The following is a 16607-nucleotide window of genomic DNA, read 5'->3' as shown; positions in this document are numbered from 1 at the left end:
GTGCTGCGACTGCTGCCAATACCAAGAAGCTGCGTGTCCGTTCTTTCAGTTATTGAAACTTAAACTCTCTGATAGACACATAAAGCTCATTCCATGTCAGCCTAATCTCACAGTTCACACACACGGTTTAAAGTCTGCTCTAAAAGGTTGCTGCACAACAGCGAGTGCAAGGACAGGCAACGAATATCGTGTGTAGCGTTCATACCGTGAACTCTGTATTAGTTGTTCTAGTTCTGAGCATGCGCAGTACGACAATATCGAGTCTAACCTGCTGAAAGTATCTCACGTTCTGGGCACGCGCACTGGGATAGTTGGCCAGCACATGCTAGTGTTTACTAAGAGGAGGCGCTATTGTCTCCCTGGGTCTTCAGTTATTCGTTCATAGGTGCGCACCTCTCCGTCACTGCAATCTATTCTCCGAAGAACAAACCCTTTAAGGTCATATAAGAATGTACCGGCAGCACACCGGGGAGGTGAGTTGGGTCTTGTATTAAGGAGTTATTTGGGACAGTTTTTGTTGAGGTGAATCTTCGCATTTTGTTTTCATTTAGGCAGACTCTCACTTGGCTCCATATTTCCAAATTCGGCAGCTCTGGCCGTAACGCCACATCTATCCTAGCTGATGATTACTTCTCGCATTTGTAACGCTTTCAATAACACTCTTCATTCCCCTAGAGAGTGTCACGTCATTTCAAGTTAAGCATAAATTAAAAAAACGCATGAATTATAGTATATAGCTTTATGTTTCCTAAAGCTCTCTCAGTCTTGCACCCCAGTTTGGCTTGCAATCCCCGTAACGACGTAGCTTTACGCAGTTCTTTCCCATTTTATTCTGAAATTTTTTATTCATATAACAGCTTACAAAACCATCTTGAATGTATTTGTATGAACACGTAACTTCGGACTTGCTTCACATTTAACGCGAAGGAGAGATAACATGTTTCTCCATCCCTGCAGCATGTGCCTGCAACATCACAGACTCACTGGTGCGCCTGATTTTTCTCCCCCTTGTGTAATCCAAGAACTCTTCTTTTTCATCCAACACCACCGCACTTGGCCACTTCAAAAATCGGTGGAACGGTACTAGTCTGGTTGTAATCCTTTCTACCCCACCCTATTCCGTCTCACTGGAGATGTCGCCATGCCTCTCCTTAACAGCCAGCAGACCCCCTATAACGACTCTACATGGGATTCTACCAAACCTTTGCCTGCCCCAAAGGGTGCACATCATCAGTAGCAACTGGCACTTCTACCACAGCACAGAGGTGATATGAAAGTACACCTTGAGGTCGATAAAGGCCTAGGAGACTGCTCTTCTGCTGTAACTATTGGGTCATGCGGGGCTCCCATAGAAAATCATCTCCCTTGGAGCGGATTTGGAAATTATTTGTATATCACACCCGCTCCCAATATCTGAACATCCATAGGTGCAGGTACCTCCTACTTGCTTTTGAAAGTTTAAACCAGGGTTCTCCCACCTTTTCTGTAATGAGCGCTACTTCTGATCAGTGAAAATCGTCGTGAGCTACTGAAGACCAAGTCATTTGTGCATTGTTACCCGACACCCCCTTGTCCAGCTTCATTGAACTTTAAACCTAATGTCTGTGGAGCTCGCTACAATGGTTTGAACGAAATACTGTGACTAGGAGTATTACGATAGGGCTTCCTTGTGCGTCAGTGAGTGCATGGTGTATTGGGATGCACGATCGTGTGTGAAGTTCCTTCTATATATTATGGGTGACTGAAAGCCTGTGTCGTGTGTACTTGTGGCACAGGACATATCTTTCGCCATATGTGGCACTGTTATACGTACTACACGAATATACAACCATTTTTTTTAAATGGGAGAAATTTAAAGTGCACTTGATGGAATATTTTTCTGCACTTAAATTTCTCCCATTAAAAAAAAATTGCTGTATTTTTCAGTCATAAATATGGCAGTGTGTCTACCAGCCCGTGGGAGCAAGATGCCTGCTGTATGTAAATGCGACACTTTGAAATGTGATAACATTCACCCGAAGAGTTAACTTTATGTTTATATGCAATACATAAAACTCATGAATCTAATTATCGCCCATATCAAAGTGTCTCTACAAACAGCAGGCATGTTACTCCCAGTGGCCTATAGACATGGTGCCATATTTATAACAGGATAACAGGAAAAACTGTCATTTGTTTAAATGTGAAGAATTTAGAGTGAATAAACATGCTTCATAAAACATTAGGACTTAATTGACTTGATTTAAAGTAGAGAAAAGCATTAAGACAGTGTTTCATAGAAACATTTTTCTTCACTTTAAATTTCTCCCATTGAAAAGAAAATGACCATATTTTTCAGTTATAAATATGGCATTATGTATACCAGCCACTCGGAGCAAGGTGCCTGTTGTTTAAAAATGTGACACTTTGAAAATGGAGAACATTTAAATGAAGAGTTAACTTAATCATTGTTAACTCATCATTTTAATTTTCTCTCATTTAAAAACATTCAGAAATGTAATTTTGTTCTCATGCTCGAATACTGAGTTAAGAACGACTTTTATTCAAGAGGTAAAATACCTCAGTGCTTCTGTTCTGAACCTCTGTGATCCACATATGTCATAAATATAAGTGAAGCACAGCTCATTATCAGGCTATTCTATCTGTGAACTGATCATGTAAAGTAAACATATCCTTTCCTTAACTTTAAAAGGAAAATGCAATTCTTATTTATTGCAGTCCTTAGTTTAAAATGAACTTAAGGCTGGGAACTACTCTGAAGGTTTCTGCGAGCTACTGGTAACTCTGGATCAACTGACTGGAGACATCTGGTTTAAAAACTCAGAAACAGATGCTTTTTATTGAATTTTCTTACATGTAGAGTGATGAAAATCCTTACCGATTTTTAGGTCTTGCCTTCGCAGCGCGCAAGCGCTGCTTTGGAGTGACTTCTTGAAATCGATCCGGGCTTTTGTGGAAACCCGTGTATGTTCTGCACTGTTTCCAATGGGCCCTCGGGCATGTGCAGCATTTGCCTTGCTGGAGTGAGCAGCGGTGCCATCTGTTAGCAATTATCGCGCCTGCCGCTGTTCACTCCCGCAAGGTAAATGCTGTACATGCCCTCTGCTCGCTCCCGCGTTGCTTTAACTTTCGGGGCCGCGGTTGTCTATCAGCGCTTGTTCCTGCTTGTCTCTCTTACCGCTCACACCTGGCCAGTCACAGAGGTGTCTTGTAAAGAAGGTCGAAGCCTGGACGCTCACGGCAGGTAACACAAGGTCTGTGCCTCTGCGCCCCCAGCCCCTCCCTCCTGTAGCCCGCACATGAATGCACCTCTCGCACTGGTGCAGAATTCTTCACGCCTCTGATGCCATTCTTCCTTTGCAGAGTCCAGAAAGGTGACCAGATCAAGTTCATAGCAGGGCACCGCACGCAGCATGACATCATGACCCTGGTGTGACCTCTGTACTGTTCGGGTCACCTTAACGGAGTAGCTGGTCTAGTGTTTTTTTTCTTTTTTGCATAAGGCCCGGCGGTGAACTTCCTAAAGATAATTTTTAGGTAAACCACCCACTTGGGGGAACAACAGACTACAACTCCCAGAGTGCACGTGAAGCTAAAAAAAGTAGGGCCGTGGTTGAAGGTGCACGCTCCGAAGATATCTTTTTATCCGCTTAGGCAGTTCTATTTTAACACGGACACCGGGACGGTGTGAATTTCAGCCCTGCTCTGCGCACAGCTCCGTTTATAACACGCGCTGCCACAGCTCTCCAGAGGGCGTGTGTGACCCCAGCTCAACAGATCCCTTCCTGTCCCTTGAATACAGAAAACAGGCCGGAGCGGAGAATGCAGCTTCAAATCCACATTTGAAGTCTGCATAACCCTTGATGACGGCAGGAAGGGGCAGCGCATCCCCCCTCCTGAGCCTCAGTAGCCCCCACCCTTCTGCCCAGATGGGCTCATTCTTCGTCTACCGAACACAAAAATAGAGCGGGTCTCAGAGGTGGAATCACCTGGGCCCACCTCGGCGCTGCTCTCATGCCTTGAGGGCGAGGCGGAGGGGGGTACGGAGGGCTGCACCTCACCTTGAATATTCGTTAATTCTTTGGATCTGGCACAGCGCCATCGGCAGAGAGATTAAGATTCTTGGCGCTCCGCCACAAACTGGGGCAAGGGGGATGAGCATAGTGCAAGAGCCCATACATCGCTGGAGACGAGGCCAAAGCTGATGACTGGGCAGAGTAAATACCGAGCCAGAGAATTCATAATATAAAGACAGTTAGCGGCCCCATCAGGAATTATCATGTCTGTGGAGTTGGTACATTGCACCCAGGGATTTCAGCTTCTGAAAGCAACTACAATGCCCAGGTGAAACTAGAGGGGGAAATATCTCTACAGTAGGAAGATTAACACATTGAAGTACTTTAGAACAAGAGTTACCCTAGAACCAGTGCCCTGGAATGAACCCGGGATCTGTGTGCAGAACATACCAAAGGGCACGTAGAGAATGCAGGGAACTACAGATGGGGATGAAATGAGGGCAAGTTACGGGTCGGAATTAGCGCTGGTGGAGCCTAGTATGATAATCTTTGTTGCCCCTCACCCCCTCCAGCCCCTGTGACATCCTTCTTCATGCCTACCTTCTCTACCACCCTCCAATGGTACCCCTCATGTCTCCTTAGACCCTCTCTCACAGTTATTTAATTTCTTTTATAGTGCTCCTCATACCAGTATAGGGTGTCGGAGCGCTTTACATCACACACACATACAGAGACAATGAATGTGTAAATCACTGTGTAGGAAATGTTTCATAAGACGATGAGGGCCACAAGCCTTAGGAGTCACATTTCACCCATACTGGGAGCATAGCCAATAGGTCTCGCCTTTGGGACCTTATAAGTATTTAGTTATGCAGCATAATATCCTTGGTGCAACAACATCAACTGTTGCATTGCTAAACACTTATACGGTTCCAAAGGCACGTCTTATTGGCTATGCCAATGCTTGTTACTTTTTGGTAAGATGAGAGCACTTCAAGCCCCACAAAAGGCATTGAATATGTAGATCCCTCCTGAAACCTCTCAATCACCAGTGTAAACCCTTACAGGTAGGTTACAAGGCAGCAGAGAATATCTGGAAATTTCCAAATACAGTATTAGAATTTATCATGTATTCTATCTCTTTATTTAATATTCACCCTGCTCCAATAGCATTCTAGACTTTAAGGGTCTCAGCCTCTATTTGTGGCTCTTTTCTTCAAAAGAGAAGACATATTTTGGTGGGAGGTTAATATTGAAATAAGATCTATTTCAGATTAATACATGGTCACTGTATTCCTAATTACACTGAATATTGAGGCTGAATAATCATGTGTTCCAGATACCGTTTCCTTTCCATGATGTTTCGTCCTGTTTCTCTGAAGAGGAGTGGAAGCTTTTGCAGGAATGGCAGAAGGAACTTTGTGGGAACGTGATGAAAGAAATTCACCAAGCCCTGATCTTGCTCGGTAATGTGACCCTGTTGATTATTGTAATCAAGAAATATCGCTGTCTGCCTGAAGCAGTACACTTCAATATTACAGTAGTCTGAGAATGGATTAAGTTTCAATCTTCTTTCTGAATTTTATCTAAAATATTTTCTAAGATCACATTGTACTCGTTCTCCCAGTCAGTGGAAATTATTTGGTTGTGTTCAGGTGAGTCAGAACCCTTTAATGTCAAACATCCATGCGTAAGTAATTTGTGGAAAGACACTGAGTGTTAAAAGAAAGGGAGCATTGATCTTGGGTAGTGGTACGTTAGGGAATATATGTGACTGTACAGTGACGTAAAGACAGTGGAGTCAGCTAGGTAGAGAGGAAGTTCAGTAGTGATGGTTATTTCAGGGCACCAAGGAGACTAAAAGTAAACAGAGAACACGTTCTAGACTACATATCCCAGTCCATGGCCTGACAGTCAACTCTGGTTAAATATTAAAAATTGGTAGCCTTTCATATTGCCAAATTCCTTAGGACCATCCACAAGGTGTTGTATTGCCATGCATTTGGCATAGGGCAAAATAGGATTCACCAATCCTATTGCGGGAATGGAGGGGGAATACGTCCATTAAGGTGAATAAGATGTCATCTGCATATAGATACAGTATCAAGGACATCTGGGCATAGGAATACCTTTGATCCGATCCAATTGGCGCAGGTACGCCACTTAAGACTCTGTTGCAAGGAGAAATAGCCAAGGGGAGAGTGAACAACCCTGACAGGTACTTCTACGGACCATGAGGGGGTCAGGAAGATTGCCCCCGCAATCGACGTGTGCCGTAGAGCTGTTTCGCTCTGGAGATGAAGTTGTCACCAAGGCCAAATTTCCGAAGCATGGCAAACAGTTAGTCCCATTCTATCCTGTCAAAGGTCTTGTCGGCATCCAACGACAGTGCCGCATCCTCTTTAGGAAGGTCCGCTGCTAGCCAGACCGCATGAGCTAACGTGCGAAGATTGTTGCGTTATGAGCGGCCTGGGACAAACTGGACTTGCGAATGGGGAATGTCATCTGCCGCTCACAGAGGATGACAACTGTGTATCGCTTTGCACACCCAATCCCGCCGAAGCTTCTCAGCTTCTGTCTCAGTGAGGTGCGTCTCCTGGAGATGAGCTGTGCATTTGGAATTGAGATAGGAGGGCACTTTTTTATGCTTAATGTAATTTGTAAGACCACTGACGTTCCAGGAAAGAATGTGCATGGACACGAAGATTACGAGAACAAAGGGGGAAGTCGGTGGGTCGAGAACGAAGTTGAGCGGGCGGGGAGGTTAGTCAGGTTATTCTAGTAGACTATGGGAGACGAGAACCGACAGTTGGATGGGTGGTAATAAGAAAGAATAGAAAGAACGTGCAAAATAGAAAGGGAGCCTGACCGAATATCCAAGAGAGAGGTAAAAAAAAAGTGCTAATTTGTGCCCTTGTGGTCCATTAGTTTCATTACTTATGTTTTTGATTTCTTTTGGGATGATTTCACTTCTTGGCCTCTTGGAGCCATTAATCAGCTGGCGTAGAGCTTTGTAACTTGCCCAAATGATTTAGCATGGCCGATCAGCCATCTGAAATTCTATCGAGAAGTTGGAAGAATTTTTTAACTGCTTGTTACAGAAAGTCAATTGCTTCAGTGTATGTATTAACATCACTCCACATTGGGCTGTTGCACACTCCAGCATCACTTTCAACTTCATTAATTGTGCAGAATGTATTGGTTGTTATAATTATCTACCTTTCTCATTTTATTGGGGAATACCATGCCGATTTGTGCCTCTAAGATGCATCTAATCCTAGTTCGAACATGGGTTGTGGAGAAGCCTCCAAAGTTATTTCTGGTCCTGAGAGCATATCTTACATTCTCACTCCTGGGGTTTCTGCGATCGAACCACAAGTGCTCGCTGGACTTTAGCTCTTTCTTTGAATGTGTACCAAGTGGCAAAAAAGTTGATAGTACTTAATATTGAATACTGACTTCTAATAGATTTATTAGTTTATGTTTTATTTTATTTACAGGTCCTCTCATTGCCGCCAGTGTATTTTCGTTGAGAGTGAAAGGAGAGCAGCAACTGCTCCCTAGGGACAGTCTGGAGTCTAAGAGAAGACTTGGTGTTAATAGTTTCACTGGTAAGTGAAAAGCGCACTAGGTGTAATCCAACAGCTTTTTTCACTTTCATAATGGCATTTCCACATATGGTCACCACATTAAGTACATGCCTTCTTTAAGACTGAAGCAGTGCGCACACTAACACAGATAACACATTCTCACCACTGGAATTAAAGCTTGGCTTATAGACTGGGACTAGAATATTGAGCACGCTTTTATGGCAATACCATTTCATGTCATACTTAAAGGGAGTTCAGCTTAAACCTTTCTACTTTGTGAAACATCAGTGGGTTAATTTGGAGCTGATCTTGACACAGCAGGTCAGTGCAATTATCATATTGTGTTTTTACCATCTCTGTGTCTTGAAGAGGCTTCTCCATCTTTTCTCCTTTTCACACAGGATTCTGATCATGAATGCTTTTATATCTTCAAGTGTTGATTACTGTAACTCAGTTTATTTGAAGTTACCTCAGTGTTTTTTACACAGACACCAGCTGGATCAGAACACTGCAGCTCAGATGCTACTGAGCTTATCCAGGCGCAATCATAATGCTCCGGCCCTAGCTATGTTACATTGGCTTCCGAGTAAGAAATGGATCTTATTTAAGTCCATGTGCTTAGCACTTAAAGCACTGACCATTCAAAGGCAAACGCCATTAAATGCACATTATAGGTGGCCCCATCCACAGTGCTCTCTAAGTTCTAATGTTCAATTTTTACCACCGCTTCCAAAAGTCAAACAAGTTAAAATGAGGGCAAGAGAATTCGCTGTAGCAACTGCTACTCACTGGAATCACCGCCTTCTGACTAGTCTCAAGCAATCCAATTTATTGGCCGCATTTAAAGCACGTTACAGAATGATGAACTGAGCATACTCTTACAAAGACAAACAAGGGCATGTATGACCACCCACAACATACATGGTTATGTAGACTGGAGCAGTGAGCAGACAAGCACAAATAGAACTTTTGACTCTTGAACTTAGGAAGCACCATAGGCCCTTCATTGAGGGCACAGCAGTAGGAGGGCCTTAGACTCCACGTTAATCCCTCAGCCGCACCCTGTTCAACATGTGCATGACACCCCTAGCCGACATCGTCAGAGCCCACGGCCTCAACATCATATCCTACGCAGGCGATACTCAGCTCATCCTCTCGCTCTCAGAAGACCCTTCCTCTACTAGGACCAGCTTCCACAACTGCATGACGAGTGTCGCCGACTGGATGAGACCAACTGCCTGGAGACCAGCATGGACAAGACAGAAGTGCTGATTATTGGGAACAACACCTCACTGTGGAATGACACCTGGTGGCCCACCAAACCCGGACCCACACCGACAGACCACGCCCGCAACGTCTGCATCATCCTGGACAGCAAACTCACCATGAAACGGCAGATCAACGCAGTCTCCTCTGCCTGCTTCCACACCATCCGCATGCTCCGAAAGATCTTCAGATGGCTCCCCATCAACACCAGGAAATCCGTCACTCAAGCCCTAGTCACCAGCCTGCTGGGCTACAGCAACGCGCTCTACACAGAACTCACCACCTAACTCCTGAAGAGACATTAGACCATACAGAACTCAGCCGCCAGACTCATCCTCGACCTCCCGAAACAGACACAAATCACCCCCACCTCAGAAACCTCCACTGGCTCCCCATCTGGAAATGATGCCAATTCAAGATTGACACACGCCTAGAAGGCCCTCCACGACCAAGGACCAGCATACATCAACCACAGCCTGAACTTCCACCAACCCATCAGACATCTGCTCTCTGCCTCCCTTGCTCTCACTCGCACTCCCTACATCCACCGAAGCAACAGCGGAGGACCCTCCTTTTCCTACATCGCTGCCAAGTCCTGGAATGACCATCCCCTGCACCTCTGAACATTATCCTCTCCGTGAATTCAGGTAAGGACTCAAGACCTGGCTCTTCGACTAATACCAGCAAGAACCCATGAATTCCCTCATGGGTGATAAGCCGTGTTCTACAAATCAAAGTTAATTGATTGATTAACTGATTAGATGGATTCCTTTGTCAAATTCACCTTCCTCAGAAGCTGTGTAGCTGATCACACCACCTTCCTGATTTGAACTCTAAAAATACTCTTCAAGCTTGCAATTCTTTGCATAATTTACAGCTAACGTATTTCCCAAGATGTTTTTGCATCTATCCTTCTTCTTCTGAAAAAGAAGACAATGAAATGAAAACTTCAGCTTTCAGCAGGTCCTTTAGAGGTCATGTATTGCTGGTTGTCTGTTAAATGCAATGCACAAAGCTTTTCTGGAATATCTCTTCCTATAAATTAATGTATTGCACTCCTGTCTGTTAACTAACGGTTATTGTCAAGTAAATAAAAAACTATTATAAACAAACACACTTATCAACTGTGTTGAGAACGGATGGGCCTTTGACGCCAATGTAACAAAGGGTTAAAAAAGTGATTTTTATATTTTATTTTCGCGGGATGTTTAAAATAAAAACATCACTGATGTGTTTTCCACTTGCACTCCTTGTAATGTCTCAAAATGAAAAATAATAATTTGCGCGCACCTGTTATAACACCTTATAACAGTGCAATTTATTTTAGCTTCAAAAATGTTCATTTTAGAGATTATTTTGGAGGTTTGTATATATAAAATGAAGACTGCAGTTGAGGCACTCCTTATTTGTCCATGGCTGCTTCAGGAGGTTACAGTGCTCAGATCACTATTCACCCACTGTGATCCCGGCAGTTCATACATGTACTATATACCTCAACCGTAAAAATCCTAATATTGTGTAAGGTTATATTTAGGTGAATTTGTTAATGACAACATTAACGTTTTGAACTAAAAACACAAATACAGAAATTTACCAGTTATGGTGAGCATCACTAACTATGTTATGTTATGTTATGTTAAGATATTTGTAAAGCGCTTGGCTGCCCCAGCAACGGGGCGCCCCAGGGCTAGATTTGGGAGAGAACTCGGTGAAGGAACAGAGGTTAAATGGAGAATAGCCAGATCTTCATGGCTCTTCTGAAAGCCCAGTGATTCTGAGTGGTCCAAATGGACAGAGGCTGAGTATTCCACAGGGCAGGAGCTTTCGCAGAGAAGGAGCAGCCTCCTGCCCTCTCTCTTCTCACCCAAGGGACATAGGCTAAATGTAACTTAGTAGAACGCAAGGTTAGGGAGGGAACATGAGGACAGAGGAGATAGGCTAAAATAGGAGGACCCTGACGAGTGAGAATTTTATGAGTAATGCATAGGATCTTGAAGAGGATTCTCAGATCCACTGGGAGCCAGTGCAACCTATGGATGAAGCCAGAGATTGAACAGAACTTAGGTAGGGTGAATTGAAGCCATGCCACAGGTTTCTGGGCTATTTGAAGCCTTTTGATCACTGTCTTGTTGGAACCCCAAAAACAACACATCGCAGTAATCCAGCCTAGAAAGTATAGTGGACTGGATAATCATTTGGCAAGTGTGGGAGTCAAAGAATCCCAAAATGGGGTTTAAACCTCGTAGGAGTCCAAAGCAGACACCTACTACCGATTTTGCTTGGGCTTCAAAAGACAAAGCAATATCGACCCAAATTAATTACTGCGATTTTGGGGTGCGGAGGTGAACCTAATGCAGTGATCTCCCCATAGAAGTGAGTCTCTCCCTGAGAGAAGAATTCTGGATTTGCTGGAGTTTAGCTGAAGACTGTTGGCTGCCATCTACTCGGTAGTGGCCACCATGTCTTCTAGGAATTTGGCTAAATTCTGGGTGGAATTATTAGAGAAAGAGATCACCAGCTGCGTATCATCAGCATAGGATACCAGTGTGATGTTGCGTGATTTTGCCACCTGGGCTAATGGTAGAATGTAGATATTAAACAGAGTTGGACTCAATGCGGAGTCCTGGGGGCCCAATAACTTAGCCTTTGAGTCTGAGACTGATAGGGAGAGGAAATGACCTGGAAGGATCTAACAGTTGAAAAAGGAGTGAACCGAGTAGGTGCCGCTCCACCAATGCCGATCTCCTGACGACAAAGCAGCAAGATCTCATGAGAAACGGTGTCAAATGTGGCACTTAAATCAGGCATAATCATGGCAGATGATCCATCCTTGCACCCCCTCCATACCCTGCTTATGACCTCACATGTTATGTTATGTTATGTTATGTTATGTTAATTCCACTTGTAACGCGCTCGGCTACTCAAGAGTGTCCCGGTGCGAACCGTAAAGGGGGGAGAGAGACAGTCAGGCAAAGAGGAATGTTTTAAGCTTCTTTTTAAAAGCTGCGAGCTCCTGTGTAAGGCGAAGATCAAGGGGAAGGGCGTTCCAAGCCCTGCTGGCTCTGACCACCAGAGAGCAGCCCCCAGTCCTCTGGAGTTTATAGCGAGGGACCGAGGCCAGGCATAAAGCCGAAGAGCGCAATACCCTCGCAGGGACATAGAAGGAAAAGCGCCTTTGAAGGTATGACATATGACATCCCTCATGACATGTTCTATTATATCATTTACGACATCACTAATGACATCTCAAATGACGTCCAGTGCTCTTCTGAGGGGCAGGGGGCCACTTGGGCCATTTTCGGCCTCTGGAACTCCACTCCCCTGTGCTAGGCATTCATTTGAGAGGGAGCAGGGCATGCGTGGCCATCCTCACAGGGCCACGCTCATAAATATAGGGGATGTGGCACTTGGCCAATTTTGGCCCCAGGGACCCCATTCATTGGGTCCCAGTGTAATTTTATAAAGGGAGGGGGCCCGTGGCAAATTTTCAAAACAGTGCTACTTTTTGACTAGTTTGTACATGGAAAGTTTCGGGGTGATCTGTCAAATGGAGAATGAGAAAAAGTGGGGGTTCCAAAACGAGTATACCCCATTCATTTTTTTATAGGAACTTTAGACACGGCTACCGACCAAACTACTGAACGTATTTACACCAAATTTAGCAGAAAGCTACATCTTGGTCCAGAAATAGTGCTGTTTGTGTTTTGGTTTAAATTTGTTCAGTAGTTTTGGAGAAATTAAGGTTCGAAACAATTGTATATATCACACCACAGAGGATCCGCGTAGCCGACAGATCTCAAACTGAGATCTGCTTGACTGCCACCACCTCTTCCAGAAAGTGGTGGCAGCCATCTTAGGACTAGGTACTCAGTCCTGAGTCTTAAAAAAAAATTAGAAAAAGACATAAGGGGGCAGGATAGGGATACCCTGTGGGACAACATATGCTTATTTTTTGGGGAAGTGGAGTGCGAGTGGCCCCCCTTTCACAGGCGTTTTTCAACTCCTAGAACCCCAACCTCTTGGGGCTGAAATTATTTTTAAGGGTGGAGGGCGTGTGGCCCTCCTCCCTGAGCCACATTCGGACTCTGCGGCCTCAACCCCAGGCCAGATTTAATAAATATGGGGCGGGGGCCCTGGGACCCTCTTCCTGAGCCAATAATGGTCCCAGGGACCCCATCCACCTGGGCTGGCACACTTGCTGTGTCCTGGGGAGCCCACCCTCTAGGACACAGCTGTTTTTCTATCCACACCTGCATGGGAAGAGAAACTTGTGTTTTTTCCCTCTGATGTGAGCATTTTTCAGTCTCCTGCCAAACGGGAGCAAACACAAAATCTACTCCCAGCGAACAGGAACTTTAGAAATGCTCCCGCCGACTGGGAGCAATCTTTTGATCTGTTTCCCTGCCCGCACTGATGCAGGCAGGGAAACAAATCAACAGATTGCTCCCGCCTGGTGGGAGCAGAATAAATATTTGATCCATTCCGGTGAGAACAATGCTGGGCCGGCTTCTCCCGTGGCCCTCAACTTGTAAATGGTGGATGTCCTGGATGGGCACCAGGGCACCCGTCTTGAATCAATGCGGGCCACAGAGTATGGGGTGTCTGAGGCCATAATATATTTGCCGAGGGGGAGCCATGTGGTCCTCCTCCCCTTTGAAAGAGATATGACCCTGGGGGATGGGATCCCCAGCACTGGTGAGGCTCAGGGAGGCGGGGCAGTGTGGCCCCCAACCCCTTTCAAAATAACGGCCCTAGGGCCTTATAAGGCTCGGGAGGGGGGCTGCCTGGCACCCTCTCCTTTTTTTTTTTTTTTACTATATTTGGCCCCAGGGGATAGGGTCCAAGGACCCCAAGAAGGTTTAAGGAGGGGGCTGCATGCCCCCTCTTCTCTTTAATTGTATTTGGTCCCAGGGGATGTGGTCCCCTGGGCCCAAAGGTCAATCTTACGCCATATGGCAAAGGCTCAGTCCGTCCACTGCAGACGGCCGAAGACTGTGCACAGCTTGAGGTTGGCTGTTTGCGAGGGAATGGCTGCAGACCCTGTGGCCAATCCCCTGCCATGCACAGTCGATTGCCCTGCACAGCATGGGGTTGGCTGCCTTTAGGAGGGTTAGCCACTAACCCTGGCCGCAGGCCAGGCAGTACAGCAGACCTTCGGCTGTGCATGGCGGGAAGTTGGATTTATGTATAGTAATAAAATATTATTTTACGTTAAAAAAAAACACCTAGACATTCACTGAAAGAAACAGAGGTTAAAGTAATGTTATAATTACACTAGGAAGAAAAAAGGTGACAGTGGTCTAAGCTAGATGCTAGCACATCACAGTTTCAGGAAATGTGTAAATGAAGCAACAAGTGATGTGTGCTCAATGGATAAAATAACACTGTGCCACCAAAGTAGTGTTAAATACATATGAGAGAGACAATTTCAAATGCACACAATATAAAAGTTGAATCCAGAGCACCACCAATTGTTAATACATGGTCCGTTGATCCGACAGGTCGTTACACCAAGTAAACAGATGAGAGTCAAATACACTGCAGTCCACAGTGTATTAAGACACTAGACGATTTAAAATTTTCCAAGCACTTTAATGTTTCTTAGAGTATTCAATCTCTGCAAAATCTGGACTATAAACAGCCGACACGTGTTTCGTCATTTTCAACAACTTTTTCAAGGCTCAAATGGTCTTCAGTAAATGCAAATAGTTTGGCAGTGCGCCCAATAGATACCACTGATCGATATCTTCTACCTCGGATCCCTGAGGACCCAAGAACTGTGATTGAGATACAATTCTTTTACAAATCATAATGGTTATGTCCAGTGATGTTTCGAGAGTGTGAAAAAATCAATAAACTTTTATTAATGAAGGCCAAAGCTGTTATGTCAAGTTCATTGCATCGAGCCCTGAAAAGCCCATACTTCCAAGTCCCAAGGCAACCGTGATTTCTAAATCCGCGCGGATTACTTGGTGTAACAACTATGGACCTGTCGGATTGACGGATCATGTATTAACAATAGGTGGTGCTCTGGATTCAACTTTTAAAATGTTATAATTAGGTAATGTGTTCAGTACCAACTTAACGTTTTAAACTCTAAAAACCACAGAAATTTACTGGTTGTAGTTATGGTTATCTCAAGTAACTATAAATAGACTTTATAAAGTTAGAATTAGGTGATGTGTTCAGTACCAACGTAACGTTTTAAACTCTAAAAAAGCACAGAGATTTACTGGTTGTAGTGATGGTTATCTTAAATAGCTATAAACTTTACATTGTTACTGATCACTCCACCTAACTATAGCGTTACCTTTGGTTTATACATATATTACCTAGTGGCGGTCACCACTGAGCAGTTATAGTTAGGATCGTGTTTCCATAGGAAATACATGTTTTGTGTTTCAAAAAAACTTTGGTGCCGTTTGATAAATTTTCAATGAAACATTCCCCAAAAATACTCTTTTTTTCCCCTAGTTTGCGCATGGAAATTTTCGGGATGAACTGTCAAGCGGGGGCTGAGTAAATAGGGAGGGTCCCAAAATACATTTTCTCCATTCATTTTACCATAGGAACTATAGACACATCTACAGCCCAAACCACTAACCAGATTTACACCAAATTTGGCAGAAAGCTAGCTCTAGGTCCAGAAAGAGTACTTTTTGTGTTTGGTGTAAATCTGTTCAGTCGATTTTGAGCAATTAATGCTCAAATCTTTGTATATTGAGGGACGCGGAGGCTCCACAGGTACCGACAGATCTCACACTGATATCTTATTGGCTGCCACTACCTCAACCAGGATGTGGTTGCAGCTATCTTAGGAGTCGCGACTCGGTCTGGTCCTGACCACTAGGCTTGGTGGTTTGGTCCCAGAGGGACCCCAACAGGGGCCAAAAATATTTTTTCTAAAAAACTTATGCCTTAGATTTGTGGAGGATTCACAAATCTGCTACAAATTTTTAAAAAAAAGTTTAATATAGCTCCAGGGGGAAACATATTTATATTTTGGGGGAGGTAGGTGCACATGCCCCCATACCAGGATGGATTTCGGCCCCTGCTCCCCCTTCCCCAGGGTCCGGCCATCTAATGAAAGAGGAGGAGGCACATGGCCCACCTACCTGGGTTGTATCAGTCCCGTGGACCCTTTCCCACAGGGCCTGGCTATGTAGTGAAGTAGGAAGGGGCACGCGGCTCCCCTCAGGCCAATTTCGGCCCCAGGTACCCCATCCCCTGGGACCAAGTTGTATATGTAAATTGGGAAGGGAACGCACGGCACCCCTTTCGGGCCGTTTTCGGCCCCAGGAACCTCATTCCCTGGGACCTGGCCGTGTTTAACACAGTAGTCAGGTCTATAAATTCCAATGTTACCCCCTTATTTGAACCACTAGATAGCTAATCACTGGAAATGGAAGCTTAAACATTGATCTCTGGTTTCCGTCCTTCTCGAAAATCAGTTGTTCACCCAAAGGTTCTTCTTACTTATCTCACATTATTGTAATCTGCTTAAAGAGCTACTTCCCAAAAGTTTAACAGTGTTGTCTAATTTGGAGATTGGTAGATACCAGCTGTGGCCCTGTGCTCATTCTCTGGATAATATTATATACACCTCCCAATATTAATGGAAAACTAAACATGGTGCATATCCCATCCAGAATTGTAGTCAAAAGCAGTGTCCAAAGAGAGGAAGAGCCCCATTTCTGTTGGCAGGATTGTCACCAATTAATTAAGAGTAATTCTG

General features: G+C 44.6%; 1 protein-coding gene across 2 annotated transcripts in view; it reads left to right on the top strand.

The window, feature by feature from the left end:
- The first annotated feature begins 299 nt into the window (after positions 1 to 299).
- The window catches only part of LOC146833569 (uncharacterized), a 139936-nt gene continuing 123628 nt past the window's right edge, over positions 300 to 16607 (top strand). Inside the window, exons 1-3 of one of the 2 annotated variants that reach the window (XM_085601423.1) lie at positions 300 to 473; positions 5356 to 5482; positions 7517 to 7627. In XM_085601423.1, the coding sequence (XP_085457549.1) occupies positions 450 to 473; positions 5356 to 5482; positions 7517 to 7627 (262 nt within the window). In that variant the 5' untranslated portion in view covers positions 300 to 449. The remainder of the gene's footprint in view (positions 474 to 5355; positions 5483 to 7516; positions 7628 to 16607) is intronic. The other variant, XM_085601424.1, reaches the window with a different exon arrangement.

The sequence above is a fragment of the Triturus cristatus genome, chromosome 4_2 (genome assembly GCF_964204655.1).
Source record: "Triturus cristatus chromosome 4_2, aTriCri1.1, whole genome shotgun sequence".
Taxonomy (NCBI): Eukaryota; Metazoa; Chordata; class Amphibia; order Caudata; family Salamandridae; genus Triturus; species Triturus cristatus.
This window is presented reverse-complemented; position numbering and strand designations above follow the sequence as displayed.